We start from the raw sequence: 19,184 nt of genomic DNA, 5'->3' as shown, positions 1-19,184 counted from the left end.
GTTTTATGTGTTTTGTGTGAAAGGGTTTACTTATGTATGAAATTCAAAAGATTACAAAGGATTACAAAGGCGGAGCATGCCGACAGGAGACCTTTTTGTTCCATATCTAGGTCGGATGCGAAAAAATAGTAATAACTTAATAAATAAAAACTATAATAATGTAAATAACAAATAAAATACATAAATAAATGCATAGGTATATTTAAGTAATAAACAAACAGGTGAATAGTAAATAATAATGAATTGACATATAACTAATAATAAATGAAAATCAAAACAGACAAATGATAACAAAACAAAAATGATGCTTTGACTGGACCACCGTTTAAACAAAGGGGAAATGGCCTTTGGTATATGTAAAAAACTATATATACGTGTCGAAGCGGCTAAACGCCTCCTGGTGTAAACCCCTCACCATTGCCCCTTGTGACGAGGTTAGGTATTATTCTTTTGGCGCCAATAACCAGCGGTTCTATCCACGGGGACAAAATTCCACCGAAAAGGTAAAGTCACAGAAAACATATAAACATACGAATGAAGGAGACTGCAAGAGACCATAAGACCTACACTAGGCAGCTCCGTATCCACCACCACCTGTCATCCCCATCCATAAAGTTGTCTAATCATTTCTTAAAACAACTGATAGTTTCAGCGCTTACTGCATGGTTACTAAGTCCATTCCATTCGTCGACTACCCTATTAGTAAACCAATCTTTGCCTATTTCCTTCTTAAATCTAAATCTGTCCAGTTTAAATCCATTACTGAAGCCACAACCACCTCAGCCATTTGTGGTCAGACAGCCAGACAAATGTTTGTCATTGGGAACTGGTGGGGATTGAACTCGGGTCTCCACGGTTAACCTATTCACATCACACAGGAAAGAAAAGATTGAAAAAAGGCATAATTTGAGCTCTCATAGAGAGAAAACATTCTTATTCAGTGTTTAATGGTTTATATCAAGGGCTAATATAAACACCATAGGAACATTTAGGCGTCCTTCTTGACTACAGAGGCAAAACTCTACTTAAAACACAAATTCAAAATTTGTTTGTGACTGTATGTACATGATACTGTACAGTATAAACAGGAAGTGTACATACATGGCACTGCACAGTACAAATAGATATACATTTTACATACAAATGTATTTTTGCAGAAACCACCCGGAAATTAAAAAAACAGATACCGAACGTTTTCGTCTATTAAGACATTTTCAAAGTTACAGAAAAGCAATGCAGAAAGAAACAATATATACATAAGAAGATAGAGGATATTCGGAAAGGTCCCATGTTACAAATTATCACACATAATCTTGTCAATAATAAAATTGTCCAATTTAAATAAACCCAAATTTTCTTTTTAAGAAACAAGATTTAATAATGTTTCTTTGTACAATATTATTGCAAGAAGTAATTACTTTAGAATTGGACAATTTTATTATTGACAAGATTGTGTGTGATAATTTGTAACATGGGACCTTTCTGAATATCCTCTGTCTTCTTATGTATATATTGGTTCACTATAAACCCACTATCGGAGAAATAATAACGGAAATAAAGGGAAACTGTTTATTTCGACTATTATCTGTAGTCCTCTTCAGCAGTATGCTTACAGAAAATTAAAGGGACAAGTATTTATGGGGTAGTGAGGGGGTACATGAAAGGGGATGGGGAAAGTGGGGGGACTCAGGTTACATGCCCTTGAAATGGTTGGGTCAAGGAAGGACAGTTGGTGCTATTTTGTCCGACCGCTCATGACATTAATTTGTTTACCGCTAACTTCGTAATACAATCTGGGGGCCACTGTCCTTTTGAGGTATTAAAGTTAGGATAATGTTTTATTAGGGAAGATTCTACAATTTTCCTTCGATAGCTACAGTGTGATTTAAAAATAATTCATGCATTATCCCAATCTAATATATGGTCTTTTTGACTGGCATGAAGGAACACAGCGGAGTTAACTTGTCCATATTTTATGGAGTTTTTTTGTTTCTTTAATCTCGTGGACAAATCCCTGCCAGTTTGGCCCCAGTAGACATCATCACAGTTTTTACAAGGCAATTTATATACCCCGGAGTTTTGGTCCACATGTTAACTCCGCTGTAAACAAATTAATGTCAAGAGAGGTCGGACAAAATAGCACCAACTGTCCTTCATTGACCCAACCATTTCAAGGGCATGTAACCTGAGTCCCCCTACTTTCCCCATCCCCTTTTATGTACCCCCTCACTAACCCATAAATACTTGCACCTTAACTTTCTGTAAGCATTCTGCTGAAGAGGACTACAGATAGTAGTCGAAATATACAGTTTCCCTTTATTTCCGTTATTATTTCTCCGATAGTGGGTTTATAGTGAACTGTTATAAATGTGTTATAACATACCAATTTCCTTATGTATATATTGTTTCTTTCTGTATTGCTTTTCTGTACCTTTGAAAATGTCTTAATACACGAAAACGTTCGGTATCTGTTTTTTTTTTTTTTTTTAAATTTCCCGGTGGTTTCTGCAAAAATAGTTCATCACGTGTGTTTTGTAATTTCTTTGCATACAAATGTTTATGATAATGAACAGTATTATTTACCTAATTGTAGTTTACAGGAAAGGAGCAATGCTTGTAGGGCCCTGTTTCTTACTCTGTGTGTACGCATGATAACGTGCAATGCAAAGAGGTGTAGACATGATAATACACGGTAGAAATAGACGATGAGAGATGTGTATGCGTGTACACACATGTGTGTGTGTGTGTGTGTGTGTGTGTGTGTGTGTGTGTGTGTGTGTGTGTGTGTGTGTGTGTGTGTGTGTGTGTGTGTGTGTGTGAATGGTACTGTGCCGTACAGGCGAGGAAATACACGTCTATAGTAATGCAAATAAAAATAGACGAAGAGAGATGGACCTGTATACATATGATAATACACGGTAGAAATAGGCGATGAGAGATGTGTATGCGTGTACACACACGTGTATTTACCTAGTTGTACCTAGTTGTATTTTACGGGAAGGGGAGTTATGTTCGTGGTGTTCCGTCTTCATATCTCATTTTATCTAAACTATTTTTAAGTTCATATATTGTTTTTGCACACACCACTTTCTCATCTAACTTGTTCCAACTGTCTATTACTCTGTGAGGAAAGCTGTTCTTTTTCAGATCTGTTCTATAGCTGTCTTTCTTGATTTTCTTTCCGTGTCCTCTTGTATTTCTATCATCCCATTTTATCAGATTCTCTCTATCAGTAATTTCTATGCCTTTCATGATTCTGTAAATAGCTATCAAATCTCCTCTCTCTCTTCTTTGCTCTAGTGTCTGTAGTTCAAGTTTAGCTAGTCTCTCTTCATATGATAGTTTTGAGAGTGTTGGTGCCAATTTTGTAATTGCTCTTTGTATTCTTTCAAGTTTTTTATACATTTTTTTGTACTTTGTGACCATATCGTTGCTGCATATTCCAATCTTGGTCTTATCAGAGTGATTAGAATTTTCTTCACCATTTCTTCATCCAGGTATGTAAATGCAACTTTGATTGTTCTTATTAAATTATAAGTTTCTCCAAAAATCTCATTTATATGTTTCTCAGGTGACATATTATTCATAACAATGACTCCCAGGTCCTTCTCATTTTCTACTTTTTTATTCCTTCTTCTCCCAATTTATATGATCCTGTTATTCTGTTTTTGCTTTTTCCAAATTCCATTATACTACACTTTTTTGTATTGAACTCCATCTCCCACTTCCTACTCCATTCCTTTACTTTATTTAGATCACTTTCTTTAGATGTTTCATCTGCAAAGAAGCTCATATAGCTTTCAATTCCTTCATCCATATCATTAATATATATAGCAAACATTATTGGGGCCAGAACTGTTCCTTGTGGAACACCGCTTATTACTTCATCCCATTTTGAGTGTTTGTCTCTTATCACTACTCTCATTTCTCTCTCTTGCAAAAAGTCTTCCATCCATTTAAGCAATTTGCCCTGTATTCCTCCTTCAGTTTCTAATTTCTTAAGCAACTTCTTATGTGGTACTTTGTCAAAGGCTTTTTTTAGGTCTAGAAATACACAATCAGCCCATCCATCTCTTTCTTGTATTATATCTATTAGCCTTGAATAGAAACATATTAAATTGGTGTCGCATGATCGTCCTTGTCTGAATCCAAATTGCCTTGGATTTAGCACGTTTTTTTTTTTTTTTCTAAATATTTTACCCATCTACTTTTGACAATTCTTTCACAAATTTTTGCCATTGTACTTGTTAGAGAGACTGGTCTATTGTTGGTAGAGTCTTCTTTATTTCCCCCTTTATATATAGGTACTATATTTGTTTTTTTCCAATCTTCTGGGACTTTTCCTTCTTTCAAGGAACTGTTTATTATGCTATATATTTTGTCTGCCAGTTCATTCCTGCATTCTTTCAAAATCCAGTTTGCTATTTCATCTGGTCCATGCGATTTTCTGACATAAGATTACTCAAGTGTTTCAATATTTCATTCTTTGTTACTTCTATTTCTTTCATAGGGGGGACTTTCTCTTTCCATTCGATCTCTTCAGGTTGTATGTTCTCTCTTGTACACACTGATTTAAAATGTTTGTTCATAATTTCTGCCATTTCAATTTCCTCTGTGTATTCAACTCCTCCTTGTCTTAATTTCTCCAAATCTTGTTTGTTTTTCAGTTTGTTGTTTACAAATCTGTAAAATAGTATTGGTTGATCTGTACATTTTTCTATGACATCTTTTTCATATTTTCTCTTTTCCTCTCTGCACGCTTGTACATATTCATTTCTATAACAAGTATATATTTTCCATTTTTCAGGCCTTTTTTTTCATTTGGTCCAAGCTTTGTCTCTTTTGTCTTTTAACTCCCTACAACTTTTGTTGTACCAGCACTTTACATATTCTTTTACTTGTTTTTGTCTTGGGACATACTTTTCCACTCCTTTTTTATAAATTTTTGTCAAAATATTCCATTTCTCTTCCACTGTTGTTTCTTCTTTGTATATTCCTTCCCAGTTTTCTTTTTGAAAGAATTCTCTTATTTGATCAAAGTTTGTTTTTTCATACATCATTCTTCCTTTTCTATATTGTTCATTTCTTTTCATGTATTTTTCCTCATTTAATTCCAGTTCAATCAATATGTGGTCACTTTTACTTATTGGTGTTTTATATTCAATCTTTTCCACTATTCTAGGTTCAGATGTAATTATTAGGTCTAGTCTCGATGGTTCTTCTTCATTTCTATACCTAGTGTTCTCCTGTATCCACTATGTCATTGTATGGTCAATAATCATCTCGAGTAGAACATTTCCCCATGAGCCGTCTCCACCCTTTACTGTCATCTCTTCCCAGCAGACTTCTTTGCAATTAAAGTCGCCCATCATAACTATTCTTCCTCCATCTTCCATTATCTTATTTAATGTTATCTTTGTGTCCTCTAACATACTTTTATGTTCACTCTCTTCCCACGAGGCTGTTTTCGGAGGCACATAATTTATCACAAACTTTCTGCTCTTCTTATATCTGTCTTCCACTTCGATCATAATCATCTCTACTGTATTTTTTCCATATGTGACACACCTCACGTTTATATCCTTCTTAGTCAGGAACATAACTCCACCCCCTTGCTTTGTCTCTCTGTTTCTAATCCAATAATTATATGCATCATGTCCTACACTGTTGGGTGGTAGTGGACCTTTTAATTTCGTTTCTACAATTCCCATTATGTCCGGTTCTTTTTCCTTCAGATAATCATTCAGCTCATTCAATCCTGTAATTAATCCATCTATATTTGTGTAAGACACTCTTAGTTTTTAGCCACTTCCATTGTATTCTCTGTTTCCCTTTTGTTTTTCTCTAGTATGTCGTATTTCCTTACTTTCATATTCACTACTCTCCAATAGAATTTCTCTTTTTCTGACTCTGTTCTGTTCTCGTTTTTTTCCTTAGCTTGTTGTCTTTTCATTTTTTCCTCCTCTCTTTCCTCTTTATTCATTTCCCTTTTTATCCATACCTTTTTATATTGTTCACTTGCTGCTAGTTTCCCTGTTTTTGATAAGATATTCTCTGCCGTCGTTTGTGACCTGAATTTAATCTTAATTGGTCTGGTCTTATCTGTACTATACTTTCCGAGTCTAAACTTCTCTTCAATTTGTTTCATGATTTCAGGTTCATCTTCCTGAACTAATTCTAGTAAACTGCTTACTTTTTCATTTTCCTCATTGATTCTTGTGGTTCTATCTGGGTTGTGTTTCTCTTCCATTCCTAATATAATTATGCTTTTTTGTTTATCTGCTAAGTCTCTTACAATATTCTCGTTCTGTCTCATCACTTTAATAACTGAGTCTTCAGTTTGTTCTTTCATTTGTTGTTTAATTATGTCAGTAAATGCAACTTTACTGTTTTATTGGATTTTTGTTCAACCCTTAGCTTCTTTAGCTATGGCCTCTTTGTTGTCTTTATTATTCCTCTTTAATTCTTCATTCTCCTCTTTTACTTCCTTTAACTGTCTTTTTAATTCTTCTATTTCGTTTGTTAAGTTTTTGTTCGCCTTCTCTAGTTCTTCCAATCTTTCAACACTTTGCGCAATCTTTGATATACTACCGAACCTAATCTCCCAATGTTCGGTCATTTGTTCAACTTTTTCCTCCAGTTTTGCCAGTCGGGGGCGGTTGGTATCCGCCCCCCCCCCCTCATTAAATCCCTGGAAATGATTATCCTCACCTTCTATTGTGCTGCTCTTATCTATGTTTCTAATCTTTACATTTTTGTTAGTCCCATCACCAAAATCCAAATCATCGGTCCTTCGTTTGTTTACAAGCCGCCTGGCCTCTTGGACCAAGTCCTCCCCTTCCTCATTTCCTTCCATTTCCTTCAGTAATCCCTCCCCTTCTCCTTTTTCCTCACTTTCCCACTACACCACGAGTAACCCCTCCCCCCCGTAAATACAATAGGTACTTCCTTTGCGTTGATATCCACGAAAATTTCACTTTTTCTTCAGAACGTCAATCCTCGCCGTCCATCCGACGTGTGTGTGTATGTGTGTGTGAATGGTATTGTACCGTACAGGCGAGGAAATACACGCCTATAGTAATGCACAGTAAAAATAGACGAAGAGAGATGTACCAGTTAGGAGGTGTGGAGTCCCCGTTTGTCGCAACAACGGTCACCAATGCCACACAAGCCACGACTGCCACGGCACTTAATCCCAGAAGAATCTTTTCAAGCTTCGTTCGACGATCCCACACATTACGACCTCCATTTCTCACCAGCTGATCCTGACTTATCCCGTAATCCATCGTCAGTCTTCGATATCCAACGAAAATCTACCCCCAAACCCGAAATCGTATAAGGCGGGTTGTCGAAAAGGGATCTTTCTTCAAGAAATTTCGGAAAGAAAAAGAGGACACTCTATTCGCGAACGACCCCACTTTCGTAGCTCGAAGGCGTCTATCAGCACAGCTGTGGTACACTACCCTGTATATATACTAACCCAGACAGCTGATAACTGATCGTCAAACGCACATACAAACACACCAACGTAAGCCTAGATGTGAGTGATCTCACACATGTCCGATATGTGACACATGTAACACATGTAAACACGTACGTGTTTGAAATGTTCATACACAAGATGTTCATTATGAAATCTACAGTGTTCCCCTCAGTAAGGTTTTTGTTTATATGTAAAGGACACACACACGAATAAACACACACACACACACACACACATATCAATTTGTGGAACGAATTAAAAGGAATTAATCAAGTGGGAGACATTAATGAATTTAAGGCAAAATCTGACAGATATTGAGGCAGCAGATCATGAACACTGCTTCAGTCCTGTGCATTATTATTAGGTAAACAGGCACACACACACACACACACACACACACACACACACACACACACACACACACACACACACACACACACACACACACACACACACACACACACACATACACAATGAGTCATGATAAAAAAAAAGCAAATTTGTTTGAAATTTTTTAAGAAATATAGTTTTCCACAGATATGTAGATTTATCAAATAAATTGGATGAGAGCCTAATCCGAGCCAACAGCATAAACTAATTGAAGGTAATGTTTGATGAGTGGGGGCAAAGAGACGGGACTTCATGAGCACAACTCCAACCCCGTATATTACTTATGAGGTGCGGTCAAAAGCCCCTATGTCAAAAAACACTCCAATAAAAAATGTATATCCAGTCAAAAAACCCTCCAGTAAAAAAAGAAAAAATCATAATAAAATAAATCCGGTCAAAACCCCCCAGTAAAAAAAAAAAACTCCAGTCAAAACACCTTCCGGCTATGAAAAAAAAATCTGGTTACAAAAAATATGGTTAAAAAGAAAGAAAAAAAAAACGGTCAAAAAACCCTCCTGTCAAAAATCCCTCTGATATTTTTTTTTCTTTCTTTTTTTTTCAAAAGCCACTTCACTTGTAAATTATCTAAGAGTGTTGACATAAAGAATGCAAGATTATTGAAATTGTAATGCACAACTCATATTCTATCCATGTCATTGATTTATATACATATTTAAACTATCAACATGAGAGTTTTATTTAAAAAAAGGACAGCATAGGTATAACAGATAGTGTGAGAAATGAAACCGTTTTCAAATGGATGTCCTTGTCAGCTAATTTCATCATATACAGTAACCATTTCCTTGAAGGAACTCCTGGAGAGTTTGATATCTTTGATAAGGTTTGATAGTCCGTCTCGGAGTTGTCTTGTCACACATTACACGCGTTTCTTGGATGGTAGGCCACGTTGATCCTGCAACATCATAGTGATAACCATGGCGTTGTCCTTCTTGACACTTTTCAGTTCATTTCAAAACGGTTGGATGTGTACATCCAACCAGTCTTGAAGCCATTATTCCATGCTTCACACAGATTAGTTGTTGGTTTGTGATCATCTATCCATAGTAATTCCATGCACATTCCATACGTCTGTTCGGGAAGGAAAGGAAGGCAAAATTCTGCGCATGCGTGAAGGTTGGATGGTGCTATGTGGTCGTGGAGCGCGCTGTGTTGATCTGAATATCCCTGACACATAGTTAACATCAAAGTATTGAGGAAGCTGTTCCAAACCATCAGGGATCTATTCCTTCGAGTAAGTCATTCCAGTAAGAACATCAACAGTGGGTGAAAATGCAATGCCATCTCAAAAAAGAAAAAAAAAAAAAAAAAACTCATGTCCGCAATAGGCGAGACCTAATCCAAGATTCTGAATTTTCCTCCAGGTATTTTGTGCGAGATGGAAAAAACACATGTCACATGACATAATGACCTAATACTGCCTTTACTGCACTGATAGCTGCAAGCTCATAATCCTTAATAAATGTGGTTGGATCAGGTTGAAAGCCTAACCCAGTGCACATATTCACTATTGCTGTAAGCAGTTCCTGGTAGCTTGGCTGAAACTTGTCAGAGGAAGGCATAAACACAGCTTATGGAGGTGCCACGTGCATGAATCATTCATTAGCCAAGTACCTGCAAGGTGGCCTAATGCTACTTTATAAGCAGAAACTACCATGCTGTTAGGAGACTGAGGTCCTATATCATGAATAAGAAACTGTTCATTTTTGGCAACACCAGTCATACTCCATACACCACCAATATCCAGTTCTTTAAGAAATTTTGGATTTCTTGGTCAGGTGTTTTGCTCTTACTCGGAGACTTTTTTACTTTGTTTTATTTGGTACATTTTGTCCCCCAGAGTTATACAGTAGAATACAAAATGAGCTGGCCTGGCATTTCCTTGGAAATTCATGCATGTTGTTTAAGAGTATCCGCCCCCCCCCCTCATTAAATCCCTGGAAATTATTATCCTCACCTTCTATTGTGCTGCTCTTATCTATGTTTCTAATCTTTACATTTTTGTTAGTCCCATCACCAAAATCCAAATCATCGGTCCTTCGTTTGTTTACAAGCCGCCTGGCCTTTTGCACTAAGTCCTCCCCTTCCTCATTTCCTTCCATTTCCCTCAGTAATTGTGTGTGTGTGTGTGTGTATGAAAACCACTTGGAAAATAAAATGAAAGGTGACCAAACGTTTTCGTCTATTAAAAACGAAAACGTTCATCGGTCACCTTTCATTTCATTTTTCAAATGGTTTTATTACACATTTTGTGAACCACATGTTTTTGTGATTTATTTGCATATATATACTGTATATATATATATATATATATATATATATATATATATATATATATATATATATCACAGGTGAGAAATGTAGTAACACATTTATAAATCACAACTAACACCACAGTCGGACGAAAGAAAGAGTTGCGTAAGCGGAACTATATATTTCGATTGCTACCTGCAATCCTCTTCAGTAGTACAAAGTGGCAGGGAGGAGGCTATCTTAAGTAGCAACCTCTTACAAAAGAAAGGGAACACGAGAAAATACAGAACATCACTGCCCCAACCCTAGTTGACCTGAGGCTGACACGAGGTCGGGTCAGGGGGAGGGGGAGGAAGCTTGTTGACAATATTTTTGGTGATGAATAGTCCTGAAATGATGTCTGGGGTCCATTGACCCTTGGAAATATTCATCGTGGGCAGATAATCAATTAATGTTGATTCCACCATTTTCCTTCTGAACCCACACCCTGATTTGTAAATGAGATCAGATTTCTCCCAGTCCATCCGGTGATTAAATTTATATATTTATATATATATATATATATATATATTCATACATATATATATATATATATATATATAATATATATATATATACATAATGTGTGTGTGTGTCGATAGACCAGAAATTTGTCACGTGATCCAACAACCTGGTTACCACTAAGTAGGGACATTTGTTGTCTGAATGTGGTGTGTGGATGAGGCGAATGGATGGAAGCAGAATGTAGAGTAGTGAGTGATAGAATTAAGAAGTGTGTGTGTGTGTGTGTGTGTGTGTGTGTGTGTGTGTGTGTGTGTGTGTGTGTGTGTGTGTGTGTGTGTGTGTGTGTGGGGAGTGGTTCCTGAGGAAAAACTAGGAGTGAACATGAGATGTATGGAGTAAAGAGAATGGAAGAGAAACGACTAACGAGAGATGATAAACAAAGAATATAAATTTGAGTTGGGACATATGTTTGAGAATTCTAAAAGAAACACACACACACTATACATATATATATATGTATATATATATATATATATATATATATATATATATATATGTATATATATATAATATACATACATATATATATATATAATATACGTATATATAATATACGTATATATATATATATATATATATATATATATATATATATATATATATATATATATAATATACGTATATATATATATATATATACACAAGTGATGTTGAAATCGACAGGATTTTGGTAGTCTTTAATCTTCTTAAGAGTATTTTCATAAGATTAACAACTGCCAAAATGCTGTCGATTTCAACACCACTTGTATACAAAAGAATATGCTCCCTAACTTTTCAAGTGCATATATACATATATAAATATATATATATAAATGTATGTATATATATATATGTATATATATATATATATATATATATATATATATATATATATATATATATATATATATATATATATATATATATATGCAAAGTAGACCACTTGGAAAAAGGAAACTAACGAAGCAGAGCGCTTTCGTATATTACATCTTCAGTGCAACAAGTACAAAGTAATAGAAATGCATAGATAATATATACATGAAACAAAGGAACAAGGACAGTTTGAATAAGGGTGGCGGCCAATTACCCCCTGGAGGGCGGAAGGTCATTGTCAATTAACTTATGATGGTGGGGCGACATCAGGTCACAGTCGCCAGGGTCACATTGTCGATGGGTTACAATTTACCTGATATCATCTTACTAATTTCTTGACAAATAAAATTATCAAGTTTGTATAAGCCTTTGTGTAGGTTGGTATTTTGATTACTGGTGGTATGAATCAAACTACACTCTATTAAATTTCTTGCTATTATGTTGTTGGTATAATAGATTGGCTGGGCATTATCCCAATCAACTGGATGATTATTTAATTCAATATGTTTGAAAATACCACTCGAATTATTGCCATCCCTAACATTTTTCTTATGTTGTTCAATTCTAATGTTTAAGGGTTTGGCAGTTTGACCTATGTAAAATTGATTACACATTTTGCAAGGAATTTTATAAATACGAATGAGGGCGGGTGTAGATTCTCTTGAAGCTATGATCGTGCGAAAACAGCTCAGATGGATTGGACACGTGTCAAGAATGCCGGAAAACAGACTCCCAAGGCAGGTTTTATATGGAGAACTCGCAGAAGGACAACGATCAGTGGGTGGACAGCGCAAATGGTACAAAGACTGCTTGAAGGCTAACTTGAAAAAGTGTGGCGTCCAACCTATGCAACTAGAAACACTAACTGAAGACAGAGATGAGTGGAAGGCGACCTGCCAGGCGGGAATGACCTCATTCAACCAAAATTATGACAGAGTGGCTGAAGAAAGACGAGCTAGGCGTCATCGTCCAGCTCTCCCAGGTGGAGAGTACGTGTGTGACATCTGTGGACGTGTATGTGCCGCCCGCATTGGACTCGTCAGCCACCGTAAGACCCATCAACGCTGAATTTCTTTCATCTTTCCACTCCTTCGCATGGAGTGACGTCATCGTCGAAATCGACGGACAGCTTTAAGCAAGTAAGCAATATCATCATATATTCATTGTAAATGTTTTGTATAAATAAGCTTATGTAGTCATTACATTATATAAGTGCCCTATACACAATTACATAACCGATTATATATACGTCATTAGGCGTACGCTAAACGCGTATGCGTCTATGCCAATTGTTCGTTACATAGCATTAAGGTATTAAATATATGTTACCCTTAACCATTTTGCATGCATATTCATCAGTATATGTAATTGTTCTCTTGTTTCTGTATATTCTTATGTATATACCTAGAGATATTTGTATGTATTGTTTTGCCCAATCTTTTTCCCGCATGGCAACAATGTATCAGGAAATAGGGCACGAGCGCGTCATGATGCCCCAAGCATTCGCTTGTGACAGATCACTTCCTGCCATACATGTGTGTAGACCTACGTAATAAACTCCTACCAAAAGTACTGCGTGTTTGGCACTTACCACAGTGGTGACCTCCCGGAGTGACCGTGCCCAAGTGACCCTAATACCCAGTGCTCCATACCTAAGTGATTTAGGGTCATACACATTACGTGGTTAAGTGCCTATGCGTATTCATAAACTGTGACTCGTCACGCGCATGGAACTACGCATTTACGAACTTCAAAGTGCGCTAGAAATAATCGGAGTGTGCGGCATTGTTAACAGTCCTGATCTACACGCAACACGTATACGACACACAACACGTATACTGGGGAACATCCGACAACGACAACATGAATTCCCCTTCTCCGCCTACAACCACTGTAGCCACTTCAACGACGACAGCAGCAGCAGCAGCAGGAAGCACTTCTTCCACTACGCATTCCACGACTTCGGCCGCCGTCGCTGTTCGACCTCCACCATTCGACGAAGCATCGCCGGCAAGATGGTTTTCGTTGCTAGAGGCGCAATTTGCACTAGCCAACATAACCGTCCCCCAAACGAAGTTCAACCACGCACTAGCAAACCTAACCATCCCAGTGCTCAACCAGCTCGACGACGATGTCGTTATCTCCGGTGACTACGACCGCTTGAAGAAGGCGCTAATCGACGTCCTTACCAGGTCCTCGCCGGAACTCTTCGATGCCTTGGTCCACCAGAACAACACCTTATACGACAAGCCGACGACCTTCCTACGAGAACTTCGCACCATAGGGAAGCAACTCGGTGTCGACGACGACTTCATCCGCCTGAAGTTTTTACGTGCAGTGCCAATTGACATCCGACCAGTACTTGTAACATACGCCGGTTCCCTTGATGAATTGGCCCGTGTCGCCGGTACTCTCATGGCCCATGGCCACGGAAACAAAGGGATAAGTGCGTCATCGGTGAACAAGCCTATGCCAAGGGCTCCACGGAGTGATAGTATCCCAGTGTTTCGTAGTGGTAACCCCACGACACGTGTTTCAGCATCCACTACCTTTCCACTCGGATTAACTCCTTTCTATGACGGTCAAAGGCCACGAGTGTGCCGTTACCACCTCTTCTACGGCAAGAGTGCTAGAACTTGCGAACAGTGGTGCATATTGTGTCACACTAGTGCTAACGTGTTGCCTAGCTCGCGCCCCAATTCACGCCCTAACTCACGTCCTTCATCCCCAGGCCCGCTGATTAACACGTCGGGAAACTCGATGGGCAGTCTGTAGAAGTATCCCTTGCAACCGCAGGACTGCCTCTCGTCATTAGTGCCACTATAGGTTGCAAGAACTATGAATTCCTTATAGATACCGGTTCTCAAGTCTCTCTCATTCCCTACGACCCAAGTTTAACTCCACTGCTCCGTTCCACGGTAGTACAACTTACTACTGCTTCCGGTACCCGTATTCGTACGTACGGCGAAGTCGACGTGGAACTTGGGATTCGACGTATCAGACGTTCTTTCCCATAGTCCTTCGTCGTGGCTGATTACGTCCGCCCAATTCTTGGTACGGACTTTTTTAACCCATAACTCACTAGTAGTTGATTGTAGAAATCGCATCCTCTCTGACCCGTCCACTGCATGCACCATTCCCCTCAAGGCTTCTCCTCTCCCTATCTCTTCACTTGCGGTACATTATGGGGATATCGATTCAATAGCCATTGCTCTTCTTTCAAAATTCCCCGTACTTACCGCGCCCCGACAACTGTCTGATCCTCCACCAGTAGAAACTACAACCTATCATCATATTGATACAGGTGATTCTTCCCCTATATCCTGTAAAGTAAGGCCATTGACAGGTGAGAAGCTCAAAGCGGCAAAGGATGAGTTTCATGTTTTGCTTAATGCAGGGGTCATAAAACGCTCCAACTCACCTTGGGCGTCCCCACTTCATTTGGTTCCCAAGAAAGAACCACATTCCTGGAGACCTTGCGGAGATTACCGAGGTCTAAACAATGTAACTGTAAATGACAAATATCCCATACCACACTTGCGCTCTCTCACCATGTCACTTAAGAATAAGGTTATATTTACTAAGTTAGACTTACAACGTGCATATCTGCAGATTCCTGTAGCTGAACAAGACATTCCTAAGACTGCAATATGCACGCCATTTGGTTTATTTGAATTCTTGTAAATGCCTTTTGGATTGAAAAATGCCGGAGCCACATTTCAGCGCTTTATAGATACTCTCTTAGCTAACGTTAACAACACGTTTACGTACCGATGATGTACTGATTGCTAGTGAGACCCTTGAAGAACATATATCAGATGTTCAAACTGTTCTTTCTATTTTGGCTCAGCATAACATGCGACTTTCTCTTGACAAATGTCAATTTTTCAAGTCAAACCTTACCTTTCTCGGTTGTGAGATTAGCTCACAAGGGATTAAGCCACCTAAAGACCGTACCACGGCCATTTCCGATTTCCCTTTACCTCAGACTTCACAGGCTTTGCGCCGTTTCATGGGTATGATCAATTTTTTTCGGCCCATGATTCCTAATTTTGCAACCGTAGCCTATTCCCTTACTGAGTTTCTTAAACAATATCCTTCTTCAAAGTGTCTCACTTGGACTGACGCAGCAAAGGACTCCTTCAATAATTTGAAGCAAGCCTTACTGGACTGTCCAACCTTAGCTTACCCTTCCCTAATACCGACAAACTACCAACTCGTGACTGACAAGCCTAGCCGTTGGTGCCGCTCTCTATCAAGTTATAGACAGCGAGCCAACGCCCCTAGGATTTTACTCGAAGAAACTCTGACACACAACGCACCTATTCCACCTACGACCGCGAGTTATTAGCTGCTTACCTCGCAGTTTTGCATTTCAGGAATCTCATTGATGGACATACGGTTACCCTATTTCTTGACCACAAACCCCTCGTAGCTGCCTTTTACTCTAAATCTCTTGCTAAAACTGACAGACAACAACGACAACTCTCTGTTCTTTCTGAATACGTTTCCACAGTCGAGTATATCCGTGGCGACAACATGTCATCGCTGATTGCTTATCTCGCACGTCGTGCGCTGTTACACTCGACGCTTTTGACTTTAGTGGCATCGCTCAAAGTCAGACAACAGATGACGAACTGGAAATTTTCAAGCCTAGTCTCTCTAAATTCACTTTACCCTCTGATTTGACACTCTGGTGTGATACCTCTACTAAGACTCCTCGACCTTTTGTTCCATTACCCTTACGTAATGACGTAGTCTCTTCCTTGCATAACCTTTCTCATCCTGGTGTTCAGTCCACCTCTAAGTTGGTAAAACAACCTTACTTCTGGCCATACATTGACAGAGATGTAAAGACATTTGTAAGACAATGCCTTGGGTGTCAACAGTCTAAGACTACCCGCCACACTTCCTCTCCTGTTTCCCCTATATCTACTCCTACTGACCGCTTCCAATCAGTACACATCGACATTGTAGGACCGTTGCCCCCTGCTACTCTCCCTAACTACCTTTATCCTCTCCCATACAAATACTTGTTGACTTGCATTGACCGAGCTACTCGTTGGACTGAAGCAATTCCCCTCATTGACACTACTGCCACTTCTGTAGTAATCTCTTTTGTGAATGGTTGGATATGCCGTTTCGGTGTTCCACTTCATGTCATCACGGATAGAGGTTCCCAGTTCGAGAGTGAACTTTTCTCTAAGCTTTCATCTATCATTGGTTTCCACCATATGCGTACTACTAGTTATCACCCTCAAGCTAACAGCATGATTGAACGTTTCCACCGTTCTCTGAAATCAGCTCTTCGCGCTAGGCGAGATAGCTGGTTTTACTCCATACCTATCGTCCTTCTTGCCTATGGCACGACACCTCACGTCACCAAATTTTCCCCATTTACCGCCGTTACTAGCGCTCATATGTTATACCCTTCCGTTGCCATTACTCAGGAACACACCCCCTCCTCGGATGACACAACCATCCTTCGTCTTATCAAGGAAATGCAGTCTGTCAATTTCCAAGACCTCGCATCCGGTGACTCCCATACACCACCTCCACCCTATCTCCCTCACGACCTTCACTCTTGCTCTAAAGTTTGGTTACGAGTCGACAGAATTCGTAAGAGTTTGGAGGCTCCGTATTCTGGTCCTTATGACGTCATTCGACGTGAACCTAGATACTTCATCCTTAACCTACCTCAAGGCGAAACCTCAGTTTCCATTGATCGTTTGAAACCAGCTTTCCTCCCTGTTTCTCCTCGCCCTAAGACCCGCCTCCATATAACCCCAGACATACCATTAACACCTTCCACTCCTCTTGTTCCTACTTCGTCCACTTCTGACACTTCCAGTGTCATCCCACCGAGTCCCATACCACCCACAGCTGATGCCATTGACCTTGGCCACCCTATCACCTCTTCCCCTCCCTCCCACCCTCATACTTCCGCTCCTCCATACACAACTCGCGCAGGCAGGACAGTCAGGTTTCACGATAAATCTGATTTTTACTACTACTAAAGACTTTCTAAACTGACGCTACTCTCTCAAGGGGGGAGTAGTGTGGAAAGCCCTTCCTTACTTAATTATTGTATATATTTATTGTATATGTATCTCCTTTATTGTATATGTAACACTTCTTTGTTATATACGAGTACTTAGTATCATCATATATTCATTGTAAATGTTTTGTGTAAGTAAGCCTATGTAGTCATTACGTTATATAAGTGCCCTATACACAATTATATAACCAATTATATATACGTCATTAGGCGTACGCTAAACGCGTATGCGTCTATGCCAATTGTTCGTTACATAGCATTAAGGTATTAAACATATGTTACCCTTAACCATTTTGCATGCATATTCATCAGTATATGTAATTGTTTTCTTGTTCTGTATATTCTTATGTATATACCTAGAGATGTTTGTATGTATTGTTTTGCCCAATCTTTTTCCCGCCTGGCAACAATGTATCAGGAAATAGGGCACGAGCGCGTTATGGTGCCCCAAGCATTCGCTTGTGACAGATCACTTCCTGCCATACATGTGTGTAGACCTACGTAATAAACTCCTACCAAACGTACTGCGTGTTTGGCACTTACCACATGTGTTATGTAGGGTGAAGTGTTAGTGTTGGATCCCTGTAGTCTATTTATTGTGTTCCGGAAGTCTTGTGGTTTTTTGGGGTTGAATTTTATATTTGTTGTTATGTTGTTCCATGTGTCTTCGTAGTTTCTTTTGTATTCTTCTAGTATTTGTAATTGTAATTGTCTTATTGTTTGTGTCGTGTGCGGAGTCCAGTTGTTTTCTGTTAAGGCTTTGTTTTTTATGGTGTTTGCTTTCCATATTAGTTGTTTTGTGTTTTAGATGTTTTTGGTGTGGGTAGTTGTTTGTAGTGTGTAGTTAGTATGCTTTGAGTGATTGCGTTGTTTACCAATTTGTACCAGTTGTCTATTTTGTCGTCTATGTACTTTGTGTCTTTTATATGTAAGTTTGTGTTGATTTGTGTTTCTGTGTTGTATTCTTCTGTTGTTTTTTCTAGTATTGTTTTGAATTTCTTCCAGTCTGCTTCTTTGTATAATAGTCTAGGTTGTGTGGGGATAGTGATCGCTGTGGTGGATAGTGTGAAGTGGTATGTGGTCTGATGAAGTTATGTCGCCTGGGTTCTGTATGTGAGGTAATAGTGTCGGTTGGTGAATATCATGTCTGGATTGCTTGTACCGGTGTTTGTAATGCTTGTTGGGAAGTCTGGGCTGAGGAAGGTGAGGTGGTTCTGTGTTATTAGCTGATGGATGCTTTTTCCTACGTGATTGTTGTATGTGTGTTTTAGTGTTTTGCAATGAAGTCTCCCATGATGTATGTTGGCTGTGGTTTTTGTGTGATTTTCAATATGTCTTGTGTTGGTAGGTATGGTCTTACATTCACCGGACAAAGTGCTGTCACCTTTTGAAAGCAACAGAAAATATTATTTGATATGTTGTGTTGAACTAGTTGTTAGAAACACGTGGTTTTGTTCGTTTACATGTTGACACGGCTTAAGCATTATTTACTATATATATATATATATATATATATATATATATATATATGTATATATATAGTATATGTATATATATATTTGCAGA

At 38.7% G+C, this 19,184-nt stretch overlaps 1 protein-coding gene across 1 annotated transcript in view; it reads right to left on the bottom strand.

The window, feature by feature from the left end:
- Window positions 1–19,184, bottom strand: part of LOC143022352 (uncharacterized) — a 47,004-nt gene that overhangs the window by 15,170 nt on the left and 12,650 nt on the right. Inside the window, exons 8-10 of the mRNA XM_076180504.1 lie at window positions 9,506–9,660; window positions 8,961–9,058; window positions 7,114–7,313 (exon numbers count right to left, since the gene is read on the bottom strand). Of these exons, the coding sequence (XP_076036619.1) occupies window positions 7,114–7,313; window positions 8,961–9,058; window positions 9,506–9,660 (453 nt within the window). The remainder of the gene's footprint in view (window positions 1–7,113; window positions 7,314–8,960; window positions 9,059–9,505; window positions 9,661–19,184) is intronic.

This window comes from Oratosquilla oratoria, chromosome 44, assembly GCF_046742065.1.
Source record: "Oratosquilla oratoria isolate Oo_2021 chromosome 44, ASM4674206v1, whole genome shotgun sequence".
NCBI lineage: Eukaryota > Metazoa > Arthropoda > Malacostraca > Stomatopoda > Squillidae > Oratosquilla > Oratosquilla oratoria.
Note: the sequence above shows the minus strand (reverse complement) of the source record. Positions and strands in the feature narration are given on the sequence as shown.